This window comes from Stylophora pistillata, chromosome 3 (assembly GCF_964205215.1).
Source record: "Stylophora pistillata chromosome 3, jaStyPist1.2, whole genome shotgun sequence".
NCBI lineage: Eukaryota > Metazoa > Cnidaria > Anthozoa > Scleractinia > Pocilloporidae > Stylophora > Stylophora pistillata.
In genome coordinates, this window is record NC_142521.1 from 8,268,589 (window position 1) to 8,293,193 (window position 24,605).

The 24,605-nt window shown below is 36.4% G+C and overlaps 2 protein-coding genes across 3 annotated transcripts; both read right to left on the bottom strand.

Moving 5' to 3' along the window:
• Nucleotides 1-364: 364 nt before the first annotated feature.
• LOC111337721 (enhancer of mRNA-decapping protein 4) lies at nucleotides 365-24,413 on the bottom strand. Of its 2 annotated transcripts, none has more exons than XM_022944067.2 (26): nucleotides 24,213-24,413; nucleotides 23,103-23,157; nucleotides 22,222-22,264; nucleotides 21,614-21,705; nucleotides 20,771-20,879; nucleotides 19,966-20,065; nucleotides 14,034-14,217; nucleotides 12,974-13,133; nucleotides 12,658-12,771; nucleotides 11,834-12,015; nucleotides 11,247-11,342; nucleotides 11,106-11,135; nucleotides 10,232-10,307; nucleotides 9,843-10,132; nucleotides 9,021-9,121; nucleotides 7,717-8,734; nucleotides 7,359-7,419; nucleotides 6,340-6,547; nucleotides 5,711-5,922; nucleotides 5,436-5,495; nucleotides 4,953-5,118; nucleotides 4,002-4,188; nucleotides 3,274-3,448; nucleotides 2,761-2,814; nucleotides 1,703-1,866; nucleotides 365-986 (listed from the first exon to the last, which is right to left on the bottom strand). In XM_022944067.2, exons 1-26 carry the CDS (start codon nucleotides 24,289-24,291, stop codon nucleotides 806-808), a joined length of 4,197 nt encoding a protein of 1,398 aa, XP_022799802.2. In that variant the 5' UTR covers nucleotides 24,292-24,413; the 3' UTR covers nucleotides 365-805. The 2 variants fall into 2 exon arrangements, with proteins under 2 accessions (XP_022799802.2, XP_022799803.2); XM_022944068.2 differs by having other exon boundaries at nucleotides 23,103-23,210; nucleotides 24,213-24,354.
• On the bottom strand, nucleotides 16,276-19,464 carry LOC148734385 (uncharacterized). Its single transcript, XM_088754233.1, has 2 exons — nucleotides 18,394-19,464; nucleotides 16,276-18,107 (listed from the first exon to the last, which is right to left on the bottom strand). The coding sequence occupies exons 1-2, from the start codon at nucleotides 18,502-18,504 to the stop codon at nucleotides 17,013-17,015; spliced, it is 1,206 nt and encodes a 401-aa protein (XP_088610359.1). The 5' UTR covers nucleotides 18,505-19,464; the 3' UTR covers nucleotides 16,276-17,012.
• Nucleotides 24,414-24,605: the final 192 nt, after the last annotated feature.

Genomic DNA, 24,605 nt, shown 5'->3' on the forward strand with positions numbered 1-24,605 from the left:
ATTAGGTAATTGTAAACTCTGCTGATGAAAAGAAACTTTCCTCAATTTCATGCTTTTTACCATTTTCCTCCAGTGTACTCTTTTAGAGACTAATTTTTTCCTTTCTTTAACCTTCAAACTCGTTTCAGAGGTACATTCCATGTGTGTGCCATTTTGCTGAGCAAAAGAACAACTTTCCCCATTTTCACAATCCCTTCCACCACTGTCTTCACTCTCCAGTCAGCATAATATTATCATTCCTCTCACAACTGTCTTTGCGTACCAGCTACGGTGTAGCATATGCAGACATTATGCAGATGTGACACTTGCATTAAAAAAAAATTCTGTTAGTAGTAATGCACAAATTAATACAAAGCAACAAGAATTCACAAAGCTGATTTATTACCAAACCAAGTTTTGTTTGTAACAAAACTGGAGGTAGCCTTAAAACAACTTTGGTTTTCAGACACAAAAAGCAAATCAATATTATCTTCTGTAGTAGGGAGAATTCTCACTGTTGGTTGCAAAGCTGTAAACTGGAGATCCATCTACTAGCAAGCATTGATGAAGAGATATCAACAGTGCTTAACATTTTGCACCAGCACAAAACAAGTGCGGGCAAGTTTTAAAACCAGTGTCTAATTTTTAGTAGGAAACTTAAAATGAACAGTTTTGGGCACAGGAGGCATTTGCCTTCTTGTTTGACTATGCCATCCCTTGTTTCTGCTGCGAACTCTATACCACAAATTTCTTGCCTCCATAATTGAAAGAAAACATCATGAATGTTTCTTTTTGGGCATTCTGAGTGGTAACATCCTCTGCTCTGCTATCTTACAAGAAGTGATCTTGCAGCCATTTGTAACATCTTAAGGGACCGCTGAATGGGTCCTGAAGCTTCATCGATGGCTGCTTGAAGTTGCTGGCATAGTCCCTCTATCACACCAGGCATATGTTCTCTTGTAACAGCATCACGTGTATCAAGGGCCATAAGAGCTACTTCTATGTACCTGAAATTTACATAAAGAAATAGGGTCAAAGGAAAACAAAAATTTGGAAAACAGTGATAAATTTTCACAGCACAAAGAACACTATAAATGCTTGCAAGTGGCCCTAGTAACAATCAATTCATCCTGTTTTCCTGGTTGCAGAAATGCCCCAGAGTGGCCTCATCCCATTTCACCTCTTAAACATTAACTTATGCCCATCAGTTAGCACTTACTACACAACAAATAAGCTGTGTTTACTCCAGAAGGACACAAGACAGCACAAACTGACATATGAGTTGAAATGTTGACACTAATAAACCTTCCCTGGGAAAACCCCAAAGAAAATAAGAAATAGCAAAAGCAACAACAGAATGGAAGAGAACATCCCCGCTGTTTGACTCTCCTAATAGTTAGAGAACATGCCTAGAAGTTACCTGACTAAGTGCATTTGAAGTACAAAAAGGATAATTAGTAATGCTTGCATTTCATTCAGTTAATTGGATACATTGTACCATGTTACATTATGCCACTTTGGCATTCAGCCTGACTAGTACTCACTTGTAAAGAATAAGAAAGAAGGTAAGTTTTAAGCTCAGTAAAGAAATGTAGAAAGATGTTTTTTGTCTAGTCACGAGTGTGGGAGAAACAAAAAAGTCTGAGTCCCCATGATGACTCAAAATTTTTTCTTTGTCCCATGCTCGTGACTAGACAAAAAATATCTTTCTATTAGTACTTACTTGTGTTTGAGATCTGTGTACATAGTAAGATCCACAGACAATTGTTGTATTAGAGACAGCAAGACTGGTTGTGACAAAGGACATGGGGACTGTGAAGAGAGTTTCTCTGGATCCACATTTTCACAGACGTACATCACAATGTTTAGATCTCCCACTGTCAAGGCCTGAGATGTGAAGTTGCGATGTACATTTAAGTAACCACGAAAAACCCAAATTCAAAAGAGTTTCTTCAAATGGCATTTTAAAGCCATCAGGTGGGTTGGGTGGGTTAGGGGGTGGGTTTGGGGGGAGGAATTGGGGAGTAGGAAGGGGAGGGGGCTTGCAAATTTCAAAGGTTGAAATCTTAACTGGTAAATTCTCTAATACACTTTTCAAATACAAGCACATTTTGTACTGAAAAGTTACTGAGCCCAGGGGAAGAACAATATCATCAAGGTCAAGACCTAGACACCAAGGTCCAGTTGTTCGAAGGACGATTAGCACTAACCCAAGGTTAAATTCTAATCCATGTTTCCTTATTTCTCTATTCAAGAACCTTTTTGGGATAATTTTCCCTATTGTTTTTGAGAGCATCCGATAATCAGATTGTAGATGAAAATAGTTAAACCGAACTTTCTTTTAAAACTTTCAGATCTGAAATGAAATTTCACACTAACCCTGGGTTATCTTAACCCACCTTTGAACAACCCGACCCAGTATTTTTCCATTGGACCCAGCCAAACTCAGTTAATAAGCATTTAATCATGTGCTTCTCCTTGCTAATTGACGTTCCCCCTTGTGTCTTGCATCTCCAGGGACCAGGCAAAGGGCAATACAGCTTCTCAAGGCCCTGCTAAAACCACTGCTTACAGTCACCATATACTGAGCTGTAAGGGTCATGATAATTTTGGAGTATAACAATTTGCATTTAATCAAAGTGTTCTGTACCTCGTAAGCATTTTTGTGTACACAAAGAGGAGAGGGGTTTGTTTGGAAATTGTGGTTTTACAGAAGGTAAGCTTATCAGATCATTCAAATATGGTAATAATGAAATGGCTTTATCTTGAATCTTACGGTACCTCTTGGAATGCCTGTCCAACTTGTCCAGATTCCAACAGCTTGGAAACTACCACCTACAGATAAAGACTCAAGTCATTTAACACAGTTCTGTTCATACTTTTTAATCATGAATTATAAATATCAAACTGTTGGAGGAAGAGCTCTAAATTGCCAATATGAGAGGCACATGAAAACAAGAGTGATTTCTGAACATTTTATTTGACACTTCATTACAAATTACCATAACCAAAGAAAAATCCAGATGATATTATGGATATCCTAGTGCAAACTGATTTTATCTTCCCAAACTTTGCCCATAATTCAATGAAAAATAGAGACATATGAATGTAAGTGTTGAAATGAACACATAAATAAATAAATGCAATTTAGCATTTAAAGAAGCACCGATGGAAAGAAACTCATTTAGACTCAGGGGTACAAAGTTACTGCTTTACATTTTGGAGAACAATAGGAGAAGAGGTCAGCATACATGTTACCCCTAAGACCCAATCAAATTCATATTTGCCACCAACCCGAGTATGTGCAGTAGTAGGAGACTGTTGTGAAGTGTTTACTACTGAAGCTGTAATCATGTCTTTCAATTGTTGACGTAGGCCTTCAAGTCCTAATCCCATTTCTTTTTGTACTGAGTCCTGGACTGAAGCTAGGACCTCAGACAAGAGCCGTGAAAAAATCTCTTCCCGTAGACTACAAAGAATCCAAAACAAGGACAGTTATATTACATTCACTGGATAAGCTGTGGTTAAATTCTATCCTTCTTGGTTTCAAAATCATAATCAAACTAAAAAACAGAGTGGAGTTTTATATAAATGAAAAATGTCTTCTTACTGAAACTGGAGCTAAACATTTTTTTTGTACCAAAAATTGACATAATTTTCATCAAAACCATAATCACATAAACATCACCAGTGAACAAACAGCTTGAGTTTTACCAATTTTTCACCCAGCCTTTGATCAGCTGAATTTAAAAATGTTTAAAGTTACTGTTTCAGTTGTGCTTCTTATTTTCTTTCATCCTGTTCTGCCCCTAATTTCAGTAGATATACCAGTCTGTTAAACACGACAGATGTTTTACTCAAGGTCTACAGTTCAGCAGGAAAGAAAATGGTGTTGGTCCTCAGACACTGCAGTTAACCTCTTGAGACCAAAAAGCTACTTGCTTTTGTGCAGTTAAGTGATCATCCAGCAAAATGTTTCAAATACAGGTCTATGTTTTTTACTTTTGGTACTCTTCACTTACCCTTCTATTGATGATGACAGTTGTTTCTGTATCATAACTTCAAAGTCAGCCATAAGGTTTGATGAAAGCCTCTCTGTTATTGCTTGGAATGATTGTTTTTGTGATTCCAACTGTCTCATAACAGGTTCAAAAGAATGTTTCTCCTCTCTTTTACGGTTATCCAGTGCCGTTGTAACCTGTTGCAGGTCTTTAAAATAGAGTTTAACAATAATGAAACCAATAAATCATAGAGTGCATGAATTTGGTGTTTAGCAACTGTGCTGTTAAACAAAAATATGTAGTATACCTGTCCTTGGGTATTTGAGCTCTAAACTATAAAGAAGACTCCAAAATTGTGGTCAAAGTGAACAATGCGGTCTATTAGATAACAGTTCCAGAAGCCTACTACTGGTGGGGATAGTTAAATGAATGAAAAAAATTATTAATTCTCTCACAAAGTTCTTTGGGAGATTCAGCACAAAATGGTTGAAAATGCCACATTTTCAAACCATACAGCCAACAGTATCCCCTTCCCCTCTGCAATTTGAGAATAATCCTGGAAACAGTCAGAAAATCTGCAATTGTTTTCAACATAGTTTGAGCAAGGGAAAGGAGGATGGAATGCTTTAATAAATATAATTTTCAAAATAGAAAAAGTACACATTTCAAGTGCACATGAATCTACTAGCTAGGCTACTAGCTATGTTTTCTGTCATGACTAAAAAATGGCCTAGCATTATGACTTTGTGAATGGAATAAAGAAAAACCCGAGTCTGTTGTTTTGTAATGTCTTAAATGGCTAGTACATTTATACCAAAACAACGAGATTAGCAACTCTTGACTTCTATATATGACATTTAGTGAGGGCTTTTCCTTCATCAACTATTACACAATAGAAATCAAGTATTTGGGAAAAAATAATGTAGCTGTCTCATGACCAGGATTGTTAGTACATTGCAGCAAAGAACATACATTGTTGAGTTCCTTTATGAAATGAGTCGTTTATTTGTTGGAACATGTTCTGGCATGCCCTCTCAAAGGATGGCAAAATGGTGCTCTGGAATGCCTCACGGTAAGTCACTTGAATGGGTCCCTGAAGTGCACTAGCTGCTGCCGTACCAATAGCATCAACCACACCCTGTTTGAGGAAAAAAGACCCTGTTATTATAATTGTAAAATTTTGCTTTGTAAGGCATCTGTAGAGCTTGCTTTTTCAGAATTCTGATATCATTTGCAAAGATTCCATACTCTTTACTAGTTTGCTTCTTTTAAACACAGGGTGAAAAAGTGTTCACATTCTAACAATGGGACCTTTACAGAATCAAGTTCATGCCTGCCTTTGAGAACTATTTCTAGCTAGAATCAAATTAAACATTTTAGTTACATGTATTTCACCACCTCCCCTTACCTGACACCAACAAGTCCTGTGTCAAAAACAAATAAACCAAACCTTACCTTACTTTTCACAATTTTTCCAATACTGTCCTTCAATACAGTATCTGCTGCAGTTAGTTTCTAAGGAAAGGGAAAGAGAACTTGTCTGAAGAATCTGTACCACAAATCTTCTTCAACTGAGATGTGCCAGACAATGAAAATTTACATAAATTATGTAAAGAGAAAGTATAGTGTGGAATCATGGAAAAAGGTTGGATTTCAAACACATTATGAAATCCTGCATCAAATGACACCCTAATTCAATAACAATTGAAATATGGGTATTTCCTACATACCTGTGCTAATGCAGTGTTGAGTTGTTCCTGCATAGCACTCAATACCTTTTGAACTGCTGGTACTACAGCACTCTTAATTTCAGCCTTGACAGATTTATCTAATTTTCCTGACAAGGTAGTGGTGATTGTTTGGGACAAAGTACTCTGTAGCTGTTCATGTCTTTTTTTGTCTCCTGAATGTTTATCACGCAGAGCTTTGTCTAAACGCTGAGCTGAACAGCTTGTTAAAGAAACTTTAAACTTGGTAATAATTTCAGCCACAATGCATTTTTCAAAAGGGTTCCTCAGTTTTGCACCTGCGTAATGTTTCAAGAATAAAGAAAACCTCTAAATGTTTTTAAACTTGCCATTTAACCTTCCACAACCTCAGACCAAAAAGGCAACTTTGTAAAACAGACATTTTACAGCTAAAAATTTGGGTTTGTAAACAAAGAACACTGCTGGTTGAAATATTCCTATTGCCCATGATTTGTCTGCTTGACAGCATATTGACTCTGACAAACCACTGAAGGCTTCCATCATTAATTCCCTGAAGATTTAGCATAGAGCAACAATCTAGCTGAATTTCTACAAAACTACAATTCTAGTAAAAAAAAGAGCATGTTTCAGAATAGTTTCAAACAGGATACATTCTTCCCGAAAAAAATCATCCAGTGTAGTTTGTAATTTAGAAGAGACCCGCTCCTCAACCTGATGTACTTCATTGACCACTGTAATCATCTCCTGCTGCTGATCAGACTGGTATGTTTTCAGCTGCTTACGAAGGTCACAGATATCTTGCTGTTGAGCTTTGACCAAACTCAGAAGCTCTTCCAGTGATGACAAAACACCACCATCCTAAATATTTTGGAATGAACTTTATTTTAGAATTACTCAACTTATCGGTAGTAATAGAATAAAAATGATGGTAAATTTTGAGCTTGGTAAAGAAATAGAGAATGATGTTTTTTGTCTTGTCATAAGCATGGAACAAAGAGAAATCATAAGTCCCTATGATAAATAAAATAATAAATATATAAATAATTTAGTAATGGACATTCCACTGGGTGGCTCTTCTTGCTTCTTGTTTCCAGATTGAATTGGAATTTGGAATGTTGGTTTTTGTGGAGGGAGGAAAACCGGAGGACCTGGAGAAAAACCCTCAGAGCAAGGATGAGAACCACCAACAAACTCAACCCACATGTGATGCCAGGTCCAGGCTCTTTGAACCCGGGCCACAGCAGTGGGAGGCAAGTGCTCTCATCACTGCACCATCCCTGCTCCCTGAAGAAGAATCAAGGAATTGAATCTCAGACCTTCAGATTTTGCCCTCCAATGTTCTAACAATGAGAAGGTATTTGCTGACTTTCTCTCCACAGGACAAACAAAGGAGACAAACTTAGGAGCAATACTTTTATTGAGCACCTCTCCCCAGTTCCTAAATAGGCACTACACATTTCAACACCAGTACAGCACATTGTTAAAAATAAATTAAATTCCCTAGCTTTTTTGGTTGCTTTCAGCATTGTTATCATTATCAATGAAACTGAATTTCAGGTTTCAAAAAATGCACAAAAATGGAGCCTCAAAATAAATTGAAACAGTGCATCCCAAGATTCTAATGATAATGGTACTAAAGTTAGTAATTAAGAGTTCTAAGATCTCTTACCATTGTAACCTTGGCCTGCTGAGGAGGAAGATCTGTTGTACTTACAGGAGTAGAAACAAAACTAAAAATTGAAAGAAGAGATTTAGAATTTAGAAATGGCTTAGAAGCAAAAGAGAGCACGTATTATTCAGGGTAGTCCATTCAGAGAGGTCAAAAAGCATTCCTGTCATCAATAGGAGTCCTGAGCACTCTAAACTGCAATTCAAGAAATTGCAGAAGATAAAGACTTAAAAAAATCTTCCAATGTGTCTTTTCATATGTTTCTTATTGTAGTCTATCCAATATCTAGTCTGGCTAGTTTAGGGACGAGGTAACTGTCCAGAGAACTAGCCTCAAATTACACTTAGATTTAATTTACCTTGACAGTGCTGACGGTTGTTTTCTACCCTCATTGTAGCCTGTTGGTGTACCAACTGGCAGTGCATGTGCTGACTCAGGACTCTCCCGTCCAGTTGGTACCACTCCATCATCACCATTCATATCCCACTGGTCCAAAAGTCCTTCCTCTGTGAATGCATCCTCCCCATCTACCTGCACATCATCTCCTATACCCCTCTTATCATCATCCAAACAAATAAGATTTCCCTCTGCACGGGCAGACAAAGGTCTCAAACTTTCGCTTGTACTGGATCCAGAACTTGATTTTCTGTCTCTTTGATTTTCCTCCTCTAGCGTTTCTGCCTCGGGTTTCTGGGACTCTGGTAATTCTTCTTCACCTTCATCCCTAGCATCATCATCAACAGATACTTCAATGTTTCTTTCCTTACTGCCAGGACTGTGTGATCTGTTCTGTTCAGATGGACTCTTTGAATCATTCAAAACGTTCTCAGCTTTCTCTCCCAGTGTATATGGTGAAGCTTGAGTTTCAGTATTTGTAATAGCTACCAAAGGTTCAAAACTTGATATTGGACTTTGTGTGTTTTGAACTGATGCCATTTGTGGACTAGACTGGAAGTTTAAAATGGGTATTGCACTAGGGTTGGGTGTTAGTGTTACAGGTGACTGGGGCAGGTGCAAGGACGTCGGTGTTAGAATACCATTCTCATGAGAGAAAGATCCTTGAGGTGTTGCTGAGTTGCTTGATTTGACAGTAGAGTCAGACAGCCTTGATGACACAGATGAGCCCAGAAGCTCATCAACTGATGCTTGTGAGTTATTCAGCCCAGAGATCATTGTAATACTGCTACCACTGCTGCTATTTACAGCTTCAGGGTGGGGTGACCCCTGTGACACAGTGCTTTCAAAGGCCTGCGGTGTTATTAGTTTAGTTCTGACTGGAACAGGTCCATCTGTACTCTCCTCAGGCTCTTCAACATCTGTACTTGCTTCTGTTCCTGTTTCCACACCACTTAAGTCAGAGAGTGCATCATGGATAACTGTATAAAGAAGGCAGATCTGATAGTCATAATTATATTTTTTTTGATAGAAAATGCACCAGTGCAAATTGACTAATATGTACTTAATATTGACCGAGTGGGAGGACTGGACAGGAAAATATTTGGCTCAAGGTCATGACATACGGACCAAGCGCAGCAATGTCTCTGCCTCATGACCGAAAAATTTTAAAAAGAAACTAAGGAAATGAAACACTATCATACAATTGAACTGGATTAGATGAGGTTTGTACCTATGCTGTATACATAATCACTTCAGGGGACTCACCAGACTGCCCGGCTACTGTAGTAAGAGACGAAAGAGTTGATGGAGTAGGTTGAGGAACAGACGGCTCTGGTTGGAAGTGAACCAAGAGTTCTTGCATTGATCTTTAGAGAGAAAAAGATAATCATTTTAAAGAGACACTTCACCCCACACATTCCTTAGGTATACTCAACCTTAATTCATCATTGTTTCTTGGGTTAATGAAGAGGATATTACAATGCAGAAAGACTAAAGGCAGCCAGACCAACAATGTGGACCCTGAAAGGCCAAAACCACTGCATAAACCCAAGATTATCATTAGTGCAAGGAGATGAATACCCATAAAGGAAACAAAATAAGGTCAGCTGAAGGAGGACTGTGGTAAATAGGGTCATATGGGAGAAATAGAACTCAAAGCCTTTGACAAGATGGAGTGGAGAAGAACTGTGTATGACATGATCTCAACACAGCGGTGCAGGATTAAGAAAGAGTTTTTTTCAGTTCCCCATAAACTCTTTATAATTCCCCCTTTGATTGTCCCAACTCCCAAATACATATTAGGTATTAGAATCTCTGTTATGCAAAATCTGACTCTTCAACAAATACAGTTAAAAAGGGAAAGCAATGCCATCTTGAATCACCACAAATAACAAGGTTTGTTCTAACATTTTATAGCTTCCCAGAGAGAATGAATTCAGACTGTAAAGACAAAGCTTTACAAGTAAATCCCTGGAGACTCATAATGACAGCTGCACAAACGAAGGTCCTTGGGAGTCTCAAATCACTCCTGAAGGGATATTGATGAAAGTATTACCTTGTAACAGCTTGACCAAGAACAAACTTTACCTTGTTTGAATGCAAAAGAGCTGCAGTTGAACACCATACTTTTTCCCTTTCTCTTCTCCAGCAGTTATTTCTTTAAGTCCAACATGTGAGGAGTGAATATCATCATCATCATGATCATGGCTTTCACCATTGTCCTCACCATTCAGCTCCCCTTGTGACTTGAGTTTGAACAACTTCACTTGGCCAACAATAAAACTTAGAAGGGGATGTGTGAGATGAAAGTTGGCCACAGACGTGACGTGCGCTTGGCCTTCATCAAAATTTTGGTGGAACATCAGTACATAAATAACCTGTTGGTAAGAGAATAGACAACAATGAACATGTTCTGGAGGCCAGCAAACCTCATGGCTCAACAGAAGTACAAGAAGACCCCTTTAGGGCTGACATACCTTTTTGAGGACATCTGAAATTACCAAATAGGAGGCTGAAAGGTCCATGCCTACTTTCAAGTATGAGCGAATGGAGCTAAAAAAAGGTTTAAAATAGAAAAAATGTTCCTTTACAATGTATTTGTAAAATTAAGATAAGTTCCACAATTTTTGGTTCCCTTTCCTGCTGAGATTGTTTTCTCTTAACAAATGTAATATCAGTAATGATGTATTCATTACCCACTTTGATGTTGTCATGCTTTTCTAAATTGTTAATTAAAAGAAAAGGAGCATTACCACTTGATTCGTCCCACAAAATGTTTGCAAAAGCTGGTAAGATCAGTTCACTTAACTCCACAGGACAAAATCACTTACTGGGTAAACAGGCGCTTTTTGGTTAATACAAAATTCCTGATATTTCATTACTTAGTCGAAATGGTGTAAAGATTGACCAATGGAAGGCCATCTGACAGGCTGCCTGAGACAAACAGAAAGCCGAAGAGTGACTGAGAACATACATTTATCACTATCTGGCTATAAACAGACTTTTCAATAGAATATCAATAACAGTCAGGTTAAAATAAACAACAAATATTCATTATAATCCAGTAATATAATTATAATAATAATAATAATAATAATAATATATGAACTTCATATATAAATTGTACCAAATAATAATAATAAATTAAATACAGTATAATTATTACAATAAAAATCAATAACAGTCAGGTTAAAATAAACAACAAATATTCATTATAATCCAGTAATATAATAATAATAATAATAATAATAATAATAATAATATATGAACTTCATATATAAATTGTACCAAATAATAATAATAATAATAATAAATTAAATACAGTATAATTATTACAATAAAATGGCACACCTTGATCCTGGAATATCTGGAGAAGAAAATCTGCAAAACAGTGAATACAAATTACTTTGTTCACAATGCATTGAAGAATACTTTTATCTTTGATAAGAAATGAATAATTTACAGAGCAGTCTAAACTGGGATTACATGTACCTGATTGTTTGTAAACATGACCATGTTACTGTGCACCAGACTTTTATCTCTCTGTTATAATCAGCACCTGTGATTAAAAATCTCCACATTGGCAGCCTGCAAAAGCAATTGCATTGTGTCATTGTTTGTTTCTTGGAGGACTGATTAAATATTACATAAATCAAAATCAAGGTAATTAAAAGAAAGAGAAATGAGGAAATGGAGAAATCTGCTGTACTACATTTGGACAAGCCTGTAGGGCAAATCAAAGTATAAACAACAAGTAAAAATACTCAGCAATACTACACACTAAAACATCAAATAAGTTATTCATTGTTCAACTGCTTTGTTCCATGTGTATTTCTTATAAGGAAGGAAAAATGCAACAGATAAAGAAGGGTAGCATGCACAGCTGACAATTGATAGGTTTCTTACAGTACAAAATAGCGAACTGCCCAAATATTGCATGATATTTGTACTCAATTTGAGCATTATTTGTACTCTACTTGGTGCAGCTGGATAATAATTAAAACTATAATAATTTAACTAGACTGCTACAATTATGTCATTTTTATTTTTAAATCTATAACTGATTGTGTCTTTCTTACTCTTTATCTTGTGAGGTCTGATTATCAGTAAAAATCATACATGACACGGGATGTCCACCATGAGGCTGGAAGTCATGCATGCACTCAACATTGTCTGTCAACTGCCAGAACCTGATGTAACCATCTTCACTGGCAGTTGCTAATACTGCACCATCAGGTGAAAGAGCACCTTCTGTGATTGGCTGAAAATAATTATTTTGAAGTTTTCATTATGAAAGAAAAGAATTTAATACTGTAAAATATAGGTCTGAGGTACCATAGTAAAGACCATTAATAAAGTATAATTAATAACTAATTCATTGCTAAATGCACTCGTGCATCTCTTGCATGCATGAAAGGCAGCGAAGTTTAAAAATAAGAATTTTAGCACATAATTTGATTCTTTCAGAAGTTTCTTTCTATGAAATTTTAACTGGAATCAATACTTTGAACATACACAGATACAACTCCTGTCAATACACTTTGAGTTTTATGTTACATTCTAATAGAGGCAAACCCTATTAAAGAACACTCTCAAACAGTTTTCTATTACACAAAGGAATAATGAAACTTCTCAACATCAAGATGTAAAGTGTCTCATTTTTTTGGGATCCAAAGATGTATGCCATGGAGCTTGTTCAATTGCAGTGAAACACAACAGCTGATTTAATGTACTTTAACTTCAAGACTCGCTGTTCAAAACCTTGAGAAATAAGATTCTAAGAAAAATCTATTATGATTTAGTAATTCAAATGAAAGTGCTGTAGGAATGATTTCCAATGATTTTTCAACATGAAACCTTGCAAGAGATCTTGTCCCACCCATAACAATTTTAAAAGGTTTACCATTGCATGTCCATCTGTGATTTCTAAATATCCTGCTCCTTGTTTTATATCATCAATAGTCACTTCTGACCTGCCACACCATTCAGTCAAAGAATCAACATCTATTACCTCCACCTGATAAAAGCAGTTTGTCAAAAAGAGTTGTCACAAAGGATAAAGTTAGCATAAAACTGATGCTGTTGAACACAGTCATTTTGATTACCTAATAAACATGTAGTTTAAAACAACTTCAAAGTGGGTTGGTTTGTAAAGTTTCTTCTTTTTCAGATTAGATTTCTCTCAAGGTGCAAGAAAAGTAAAAAAGATGTCAATGAACCTGATTTCCATGTGTAATGGCCAGTGGGCGGCCTTCCTCAGCAGCAGACTCTTCAGTTCTTTCCAGCTCTTCAGCATCAGGCATGTACGGAGTCCATATCAGTCTGTGGTGCTCAGAAAGCGTACTGGAAGGACGTTTGATGTGAAGTTTCACAGAGTATCTTAACAATGGATTAAAGTAAACTTCAAGTACATGTACATTTGAACGATCAAAAAACTGTCATTACTGACATGACAATAAGCACTCTGCCAGATTTAACCAGAAATAGTTTTGATCCATCACCCTTGAGAATTATACCTTACTTTTATGCCTTAATTAGACTTTCTATACTTTGGATAACATTCTCATTAGCCTTTAATTTGCTTCCTAACATTAACATTCATATTCACTGAACTGTTTTGTTCACAACTCCTAAGTTAGGGACAAGGAAAATTTGTTTAACAATCAAAGAGTTTCTTCAAGTGGTGATCACTTCCTTTATTCTCATGACCTTAGTGTACAATTCAGGGAGTAAATTGTAAGGAGAAATAAGGTGCCAATCACTCTTAGGGGTAACAGGGTTGACAACAAAGAGATTTAACACCGCGTTTATGTGAAAAGGCAAACAACAGCTTGCCCTTTCACGTTTCACGTAAAATAATGTGAAACTTGCTTCTTTAGCTTCATGTGAGTTTACTTCATGGTGGATTTGAAGGCACCTGTGTATGACCAACAAGAAAAAGTTTTCGTGCCCTTTTTCTGGAAATTAACTTCTACTCTGTGAAAGAATAAGTGAAGAAAATTTTAAATACATAGCAAACACAAAACAAGTTACTTTGATGTAAAAGTGGCAAAGTGCATCCAAGAAATGTGAAAAAAAATGGCGGAAAAAACAAGGTCATGTGGTCATTCTTGCCATTCACTTTTCACATAAATGTGGTGCTAAATCTCTCTAATACTGTAGAGATACAACCTGGAGACCGAGTGTTTTAAATAAATAGATTTGGGACCCTCATCTATTAGAAAGAAGGTGCCCTACCAACATTTAAATGGCAACAATAGCAATGTTAACAAAGGATACTCAAGTTTCCCATCTTCTTCATGGATAACCCAGATATAAACATTACCTCCCTCATCTACACATGCCAGCATATTAGAGTCCTTGTGTGAAAATGCTAACTCACTAATTGTACCAACAAACCCCTTGATCAGTGTTCTAGAGGCTGTCTCAGGGTTAAGAAGCCTCACAACATAGCCATGACGGCCTGAAATACAATAATGTTGTTTGAATGAACAAAGAATACCTGAATAACATTATCATTCCCCTTTAAAGAGGGACTGTGACGAAAAACGTCAGTTTCTCCGATCACAAAGAAATTTTGTATTTGGGATCTCAAAACGTTAAGGAATAACTGTATCGATTTTTGAGTTTAAATTCCTACGATAAGTAGTACTTTTTGGACGATCTTTTTCGAGGCTTTTGAATCTGATTGAAATGTACTGAATCTGGCCGAGGAGGTATGGAGAGACTGGTAGTGACATCATCCAATCAACCAAGACATAAAGTTGTCAAAGCCATGAGTGTTATTTCCATGGTTTTATAAGAGTAAGAAACACGAAAAGTTTGAATCTTACGATTATAATTTTAAAGCTGGCATATCACAATGCCTTTGCCTCGATGTGTTGTGCAGGGATGCAGCAATAGATCAAAGCAATAGATCAAATCCACAAGATGGAATCTCTCTACACGACTCCCGCGTTAACAAAAACCTTGCCGCGAAGTGGAAGAACTTTGTCAGACTTCACAGAAAAAACTTCGATCCCAAAGGCCGGTTTGTTGTTTCTGAGCATTATTTAGCATCGTGTTTTTCAAGGACATGCCATCTAAAAGGGGCATTGAGAAGATTGTTACCAGGATCAGTACCAACTAACTGGAAAAGTTTGAGAGAAAGCCATGGTAATCATGAGAAAACCTCAAGTACTTCATCGAAGGATCACGCATGGTGAGTCGACTTTTCTAATCAATTTTTCTCAACTATTCCACACCTGTAGGAAATATCTAAAAAACACAAACTGTATAATTTTGCAAGCTTTCGTTCACTATTCGTTATTTGTTGGTTTATTGTAACTTGTAGTAAAGTATTCTGGAAATCTGTCTAAATAGTTCTTCGACAGTTTGTCGAACTGGAGGTGTTAGTCACATTCATTAGAATGCAAAGACATGACAGTCCAGCAAAATTCAAATTTCGTATTTATCAAATGTTCACAATATTTATAATATTAATTGATCTATATAGACTATGAAAGAGATTTTTCATTGGAAGACAGCAATGCCACTCTGCCCGGCAAATCCTGTAATAGAGATAAACCATGAACACGAAGTGCATCCACAGCAGAACACGGCATAAAACGTCACTGATGGTATCCAAGGTGAAGTTGATAAAAAGGTTATTGTGATCATAGTTAGTAGAGGGGACAGGTTAGGAAACCCGGAAAACTTCAAAGGGGTAACTTATTGTTATGGTTTTAGTGTGATCACGTGGTTATGACCGTGCACACGCTTTCAAGATGGCGGCTGTCTTTCGAGAAGCGTGACTTTATCAAGGACAAATTTTAAAGTATCTTATGCTTCAAATGTAGTTTAATCAAGAATTTCTAAGAGATATGTAGTTTGACTATTTATAAATCATCATGCCGGGAGATAACTGTTCGGTTTTTGGTTGTGGAACCTCAAGAAGGACGAAAGGTGTTGGTATCTGGAAACTGCCTGCACCGAAAGACGAGGGCCATTGTAAATGGAGAGATGCTTGGCTCAGCGAGATTACCAAGACAAGAACAGTTGATGCAGTATTCCGAAAAAAGATCCAAAACGATACTATATACACCTGAGCACAGAGAACAGACCCAGGAACTTTACCCAGAATGCAAGAAGCCGCATGTTCCTTTCGTGGCAAACCTACGAAGGTTTAAAAATTACAGTTTACTCTGTAATTGAAGCAACAAAGTTCCTACTGGGAGAGGGAGTTGAGTTTGTTCTTACTGAAAGGTTTTGCCAAGATCCAATAGAGGAGTACTTTGGCAACCAGAGAAAACTTGGCAGAAGAAATGACAACCCTGATATCAAGACCTTTGGTTACAATGCCAACACAATTAGAATCCAAAGGGCAGTTGCAGTTCAGAGTGGCAATACCAGAGGAAGAAAGGAAAAGAAAAGAGCATGGGAGCAAGTGACACATGACCCATTACCCAGCAGAAAGATAAAAAGGAAAGAATGAACTCTACAGTATTCAATCAATATTTTATATAAGGTATAAACGTCAGGATTATATCACTGGATTGTTTTATTGTTGTTTATTGCAGCATAGTTAGTAGAGGGAACCCCCTCTACTAACTATGATCGCAGAAACAGTAACATAATAGAGTACTTTAAATCACATGACTGATTTCCATTGGTTCACTATCATTCACCAATGCCAGATACAATCAATTTCAAAAAAATTTCAATTTCAAAAGTATAGAACACAGAATCTTCTAGCACTATTCCTGTCCAGTGTCTATTCAAAATGAAATAAGGGAAAAATTATGTCATTTCCTTGAATGACTTTTATTCTCAGTTGCCATGTTCTGTGCTCTTGAGCCTGAAAAAAATGATTTTGCAAATTGTGAAAACTAAACAAAAATACCAGCACTGGAAAGATCACCTGGATTCTAGTAATCCTGTGAAAATTCATTCTGTTATGTGTTGTTGCATCAGGGCAAGAAGAGTTCTTTTTCTTTCATAGGTTAAATTGAAAACTGTCTTATCTTAGGAATAATAATTCAGAAATATAACATAGACAAGATTCTTAAGAGACATTACAAAACAGGTATAGTTTTGTTCAAGAATGAAATATTTAATATCAATTTAGAATTGAAATTGTGCTATGAATTACTTGTCATTGGCAATGTGAAAATGTAAGTATCAGAAGTATTTGAAAATAACATTAAATAGTTTTCTTAAATGAAAAACCATTTCTAATCTTTCTAATCTAAACAAGGGTGGGGAGTATTTTGTATACTGTCAAGGACCTCTTGGCATGTCCTGTTCTTGGGTACTCCTCTTAATTTCCTTTCTGAGGCCTTTTGCCTTGTTCTGCTTTGTCTTTATCTCATGTTTTTTAATTATGTCTTTAGCAAAAGAGAATGATCGAACCCTTAAATATAAGCCTAAAATGCTATGGAGAACATCCTTTACAACCTTCTTATCTACTTTCAGTTGAGAGTTGTATAATAATGAGTTACAACTAGATAGGATTTCCTCATCATGAAAACATTTATCCACTATTTCAGCTATGTTGATGCTTTGTAATCCAGTATTCGAAGTATTAACTCTAAAATAATGCTCTGTTCTCAAGAAAATTTTCTGAGCATCACCTGAAATAGTCCATAAACCTCCACGATCCAAAGATGCTGTCAAAGTTAGAGAGATTTTTTCAGTTTGGTTGACTGCTTTTCCTGCTTTTAAAAAGGACATGGCTTGCTGGCTCTCAGAAAGTTCACTTTTCTTTGATTTTGCTATTTTGTTGTGCAGATTATGTAAAACATAGCCTCCTAGATATTGCAGACCAGCCAATTCTTTCTCAGGTAAAGATAACTTAACCTGATTTCCCTTTACAGTAGACAATAACTTTTCTCTACTGAATGACACCATTCTATCAGCAAGCTTAGTGCACAGCAATGTTGCTGCATTTCTTGACAGCCCTGGAAAATACTTGACAGCATGTAAGGAAATTTGTGAGTAGTACTTGCTGTAAAACTTTTCATGATTCCCATTTTTCAGCAATCCATTGTAGGCTTCTTTTAAAACTCCAAGTTCTTTCGAATCTTCTCTAGGCCTTACGAAAGTATATGCCTTTAACTCTTCTCTAATATTTTCTTGATAGACCATGGTATTAGAGAGTTTTAACTTCACTTGTTCAACCATAACTACCAGGTCATCTGTTGTTAGCGATTTGTCTGCAGCTCTGATTGTTTCTCCGACGGAAGTTTCCACTGAGTTTTGGACAAATGGTTCCTCGATTAATTCCTTGTGTTTCGTTGTCTTATGTCGTTTTAGACCACGCTTACTTTTGCACTTTTTAGCACAAAGTTCGCAAACAACTTTGATCTTTTCTACCTGAACAAAAACAACAACATCATGGTTAGAGTCAAGTCAGTGCGTTCACCCAAGTTCTGAAATATTGTGGTCATTCTATGAAACTTGCCACTATCTAACAATTAAATAATGAAATTTACTATTAAAAAAGGCAGTGAATCTAGAAGGGAGAATAAATACCTCATCTGCTACATGATATACTAAAGATATTCGATCACACTCGAAAGCAGCTAGACCCGAAGTTTAAGCGTCTTGAATTGACTCAAACAAGTTCATAGGAAAAATAGAATACATGTTCTATACTCACATCATCTACAGCTTCCATAAATTCCTGTTCTATGTCTTCGTCGGCCTCTAAAGCATCAAGGATTGCTTCTAAATCTCCTCCAAATACAAAATTGTTATGGTCGTCCGCCATTTTGTTTGAAATGTGTGCACGGTCAGGGTCACGTGATGGTATGGTTCAACATCAAAACCCAAACAATAGGCCTATCCTTTGAAGTTTTCCGGGTTTCCTAACCAGTCCCCTCTACTAACTATGTTGTGATGTTCAACTGTTTGATTTTAACTAATTATAAGTACACAGCTGTACGTTGCTTTCTCTACTATAAGCTGTCTTCTATAAAACAATACCAATGTCTATCAATATTGATCTTATGTGATCTCTGCATGCAGCTACTGACATCTACATCGTCAGATTTCGTGAAGGGGTCCAAAATCATTGCCGATTCTGGTTCTTTGAATAGCGATGCTTCTAGGGATCAAGAAGTATCTTCCGAGTTAATGGGAAATTCCACCGCTGAGATTGCCGTTTCTCATTTCGAAGCAGATGAGCTTGCAGCTTCGTTTCCCGCCAAGGAAACAATAGATTACCAGGTAAAAACAAGAGAGATTTTGCATGCGAACACACGCGATCGTGCCAGTACATATAAACAACACATGGCCAAATCAAGGAATTCCAACGTATTAGAGTCAAATTATATCATTAAATGCTCCAGTTCGTCATTTTAGGAAGAGACTCACTTATACCTCCACCAGAGTTGCAACGCGTGCAAGTTTGTGGGAGACGAAAACCGAAGTCGGAAGAAAACAATCAACATGCTGACAACCAAAATAAATAGACTTAAAGATCGCCTACAGGAAAAGGAAATCAAATTCCTCAATTATATTGGTTCTTTCATCAGGAAAAGTACTGTTCACATCACTTTCAAGGGAAGCTATCGAAGGAATGGAGCAATAGCTAGATGATCGATCACTTTTGCTTGAAGACAGTGATTTTGCCCTACAAGCTCTCTTGCCTTTGAGTTGTCTTGATTGGATGACGTCACTACGCTTTGACGTGTTACCGACATCCTGCCACTCATTTATTCAACAGCAATATGGCGGAAGGGCGATTTTGCAATGCAAAAGTTTCATTTTCTCGGCAGTCCTTGGCTAGATTTTTGTAATATTTAATACATAATTATGTTATTCAAAGTGCATAAATTCGAGATGTTGTAAAAAGGTTTTACAGAATGATACGTTTTTCGTCACAGTCCTGCTTTAAACTCAAGAGTTCAAAGATTTTCTTCGATAGAAAAACTTCAAGGTTGCTATCAATAAATTCTTTAATAGATGTCTCAAAGCCACATGTAATGCAAACAGAAAAACAAAACAAAATCTGTCAATTAGCAGAAAGTATGATTTGCATACTGCACTTTTGAAATTTTCCTCATGAAGCATTAATCATATTTTTGCCATGAGCAACAATGCCAATGCCAATTCTCATTCCTTCCACAATCAAGAGAAAGCTAATTTTATTGCAGAGAAAACAAACTGAACATCACACCTTCAACTATCACTAGTTGGAAAAATGGAGACAGATGTACAATACAATTACCTCTAAGAGCATAAGCAATGCATTTGCTGCTCACAGCTATTAAACATCCTCTGTAGTACTTCAGCTCCCAGTCATAATTAACCATGGAATTAAATTTTATCTATGAAAAATTAAATTTGTCATTAAACCTTTTTTTACAAGCTAATATTAGTGTCTACATTCTCTATACTGTTTTCTAGCCACTTCCTATGGTACTGACAAAGAGAAAATTCGTTTAACAGTCAAGAGCTCCTTTAATTGACAAAAATTAACAATCATTCACCAAAATGGAGGTAAATAATAGTAAATATCCATCACTTTCACTGACACTGAGGCGAACAATAGTTTTAGTATACACCACACAGATACCAAAAAGTTATTTCAATTTCCTTAATATATTAACAAATGCCTGGAAATTAAACTTTTGATGCATGACTTTTTGTCTGTTTGGCTGCTCAAAGGTGAATAGCACTTGCTATTCACCTCCAAACTAGCCAATCATCGCATGCCAAAGGTACCATTCACTTGTGTGCCAGCAGTATACTAATTGATTTTATCCTCAGGTCCTTAATGTTTGACTTAGCAGTAATTCTGTCAAGAGAAATTGGCTGCTAATCAATCAGAGAGGTTGAAGGGTTAAAATCACGTACAGTCATAGTACTGAACTGAAACTGAAACTCCTCACTCATTTTAACACACTGATAATCCAACCAACCCACTGTTGTCTAGAGTTCCAAGGTTGTGGTCTATGAGGAAACGATCTAATTCTTAAAATAACAGACAAAATCTACCCTTACTTGGAAGTTAAAGGGGTAAGTGGTCTCACCTTATTACTAGCTGTGGCACTTGTTGAAACAGCTGCTTCACCAGTTACAATTTCAACTTCATTTCCATATACTGATTTACTGCTTCCATCATCACTACCTTTCATCTCACTGAAAGGGACAATTGGAAATCAGTAATCGTAAAAAAAAAATTGTAACAATTCACAATGAATGACACATACCTTCCACAGAACAAAAACTGAAGTGTAATTCATAATCCTGAAGCAGGTGAAATCTCTTTACAATGTTTCGAAAACAACTGGATATTTACCAGCTCACTTATCAGAAGCAAAACTGCTTTCTTGTGTAAATGGAATCAAAGGTTTGAGTGACATTTCTCCTTATAAATTCTTGAAAGTTGGTTTTGGCACCTGGGTGTGATTTTGGTATCTGATGTGTAAAGTTTTCTTTAGGGTTACCATCTAGGCTGTAAATTAAACTGAACTCACACTATTAACTTCATTATTAACTTCAGTCAAGTGAGTTTGTTGTTCTGTTCTCCCTTAAATGAAAGTATGATCAGCTACCAAAACTACAATGGCTGTTTTTAGAACATAACCCTTGATTGGTCATATTTAATTCCAACAAACTGCAATTGCATGTTATGGTACTGTCTACAGCATTATAACAAACAATTCACTCAATTCACATTCAGGACAAATAACTCCACTTGGGGAAGTAAATTCTGATTGGTTAGTCTCACATTCAAAGAGGCCTCAGCTTTGTGACAGACTTCCAAATGTGCAACCAGAGGTTATTTGCATCAGCTAGCAAAAATGAATGTTTTGGTTCAAATGTGATGAAAACAAGGGTAGGATATGTTGTAAAGCAAATCAGTCACTTACATGACTTGTTTGACAGGTTCAAGGGACATTCTTGAAGCTACACCTTCACTATCTGAGACAGACACATCAGACATCTGATCCTTTGAGTTTCCCTAAAATAATGCCACACATTGAAATATAAAATGTAGCATGGGTACTATAGTGTATTGCATTAGTCTTAAATAAGATCATATACATGTAGCATTACCACTGTAAGTAACTTCCAATCATGCTATAAATCTACTATCCTCAGTAAACATAAAATAACTGATTAGGAGTATCGTATGGTAAATATATCATCTTGATTCGTGAATAAAGTATAGTTGAATTAGAGGAATGCGAGTGATCACTTGACCTCTGAATACTCTACAGTCAGGTACATTATATTTAACCCATTACACCCTGACATCAGTATCCATACTCTCTACACTGTTCTCTATACATCTCCTAAGGTGCCAAGGTGATCAATTCCTAAATTCTCATGACTTTTGTTGAACATAATTCTAGACTATTTCCTATGTTAGTCATGTCTCAAATGGCTCCTACAACAATTGAAAGTCACTCTGGGTGAGAATGAACTTAGTTTGAGTAACTCATCAAGACAAATACGATTTTGTCCATTAACTAACCCTTCTTTGAGGAGAAAGAGAACTTGCTGTGGATGCTGATTCACTGCAACATCAAACAAATAACACAGCACATGAAGATTACCACAGAGCACATAAAACATTCCTTTTGAATACTTAAGATCAATGTCATAAGCATAACACATATAAAGAATCATTACTGGCTATTTATACCTTGTACAAGCATGCTCTGGTAAACATGCGCAAAGGAATTGGTGTGGGATTTCAATTTTCAATAGGTGTCTCATGTACAAGTCATAGTGCAGACTTCTCTCATTTCCTTCTATCTTAAATGACTTGACAACCTGGTTCCATAGTTACTGGATCAAAGATGTGTCAAGTGTCCCCCTTACAGTGACTACACGTTTTGAAGAGGTTACCTGTAACTCTGTTCTTAAGCAAAGGGACAACACCTACCAAGGCTTTTTTTTAACACATAAGAAAAGGAACTGTAAGAATTAAATTTCTTGCCTAAGGACATGACAAAATAACCTAGCATGAGCTCTAATAAATACACCTAAATCTGAATGTGCCCCCCTTTGAGAGACTCGGTTCATGTAAAAGATAATATGTTTCTGACAAGCATTAACGCTTGCACATCCCACATATCACAGCCAGTTCACTAACTTTTTAACTCCCAGAAGCGATTAACATGTCTCTCTTTATAATATCCATACATCATCCAGCAAATAAGTAATGAGAAAATTCATGATAGAAGTTATCTTAATGTTACACCAAATTCCTGTAACTAATTTACAAGGAAATATAAAGCTGCTAGAAGGGAAAATTAATAATAAGATCTTGGGAGTAAAAGGGTTTTAATCTTTAGTACACGTTAGAAAAAAGCAAAGGAGTTAGATTAAGACTCATGAATAGATACTTACCTCAGAGAATCATCGAGGTCTCTCTCTCCATTTCTTTGAGTCTGTAAACTATTCCCTGATGCATACATAATGACAAAGTGCACATATATCATATCTGCAGGGTTCTTGCTGTGTTTTTTCATAGGAGGTAAAAAATAAGAAATGGCAGGTAACTTTGTTACCTTCCCCCAGGCCAGGCTGTGTGGATGCCATGTTATCAGCCATGATGTTTCTCAATGAATGCTGGGCCTTTTCATTTGGCCGCAAGAAGAATAAAAAGGAAATATGGCCAAGGTCATTTCGTGAGGTGACTGTGAGGGATGAATTTGGTCAAAAAAGCAGAATTCTTCAAATCAAATCAGTAACATGTGATAGATATCTTCACAACATTGGTTGGAAGGAGACAAGTAATATTTTTCCAGAATTGAAAATATTGTTGGATAACTTCAGTAAATAATTCAGTCCTTTCTTCAATTCTTCAATTCAGATTTTTGTGAAATAGTAAAAATAACCAGTTACCCACTCTTAACAAGAAACCTGATTTGTCAGATGAAATTACTGAAACAGTATAAATCCCTTATTACAATGGAAGTAGTTTTGTAATTCTTATAGATTACAGCATAACTTTCATATAATTTCCAAAAATATCTGAAGGTCAAGTTCACCGATAATTCAACAGAGGCATGCGGTAAACAAATAACGCGTATATGTCATGTCGTAGTAGCAGACTCACAAACATGTTAGCTAAAAACAGGAGAAAGATATTCATTACTCTTGCTTATCATTACAACACACATGACAGTGAGAAAGAAAGTTGCAAATATTAATCAATAAATCATTGCCACGACTAAAGCAACCATTAACACGCATTTCAATCAAACATAAAATGACAGTCACTACTTTCGTTTTCATTTTGACAGGAGATGAAAAATTGTAATATTTAGTAGAAGATTACAATTACGATAAACTTTGGCTACTTTCTCCATCTAACAGTTTTAATGCTTTCCTTTAACGCGAACCCATACAGTCGCTCAAAGCGCAATATATAACTAAATTCTTGAATTCGTATGCACCAAAGGTAAAAACTTTGTCATAACCCGAAAATACAAGTAAACTTCAACTTGCACCTACCATTACTCGTTTCAGTACCTCCAATGTTCAGCAAGTCACAGAGTATTTTTGAAGCCATCCCTTTAGCATTATCGTCCATTTTCGAAACTTTTGATGGGTTGCTTTTTTTCAGTAGGAAAAATTAAAAGTCGTAAACAAGAATCTAACCTTTCACATAGAGGAAGTGCTGCTCTTCATTACAACATGGCGACAAAATGCGCATGCATAAATTATTGAAATCATTACTTCGGCGTGAGGAATTGCGGGCGCATAAAGGAATGACTTAAAAAATACAAATATTTCAAAGAATTAAAGCCAAATACCATATACCTCAAACGATTGTTTTTTTTTTTTACATGAAAAAAAAGCAGCATCAAAATTGAATTAGATTTGATATGAAAAACAACTCTTGGG

Bases quoted from the DNA above. Each gene is read 5' to 3' on its own strand.
- LOC148734385 (XM_088754233.1), bottom strand. From the start codon at position 18,504: ATGGCGGACGACCATAACAATTTTGTATTTGGAGGAGATTTAGAAGCA. The intron at 18,108-18,393 runs GTGAGTATAGAA...GTTTTTGTTCAG, and splicing joins TTATGGAAGCTGTAGATGAT to GTAGAAAAGATCAAAGTTGT.
- LOC111337721 (XM_022944067.2), bottom strand. From the start codon at position 24,291: ATGGACGATAATGCTAAAGGGATGGCTTCAAAAATACTCTGTGACTTG. The intron at 6,548-7,358 runs GTAAGAGATCTT...CAAAATATTTAG, and splicing joins AGCAGGCCAAGGTTACAATG to GATGGTGGTGTTTTGTCATC. The intron at 5,496-5,710 runs GTATGTAGGAAA...CCCTTTCCTTAG, and splicing joins TCAACACTGCATTAGCACAG to AAACTAACTGCAGCAGATAC.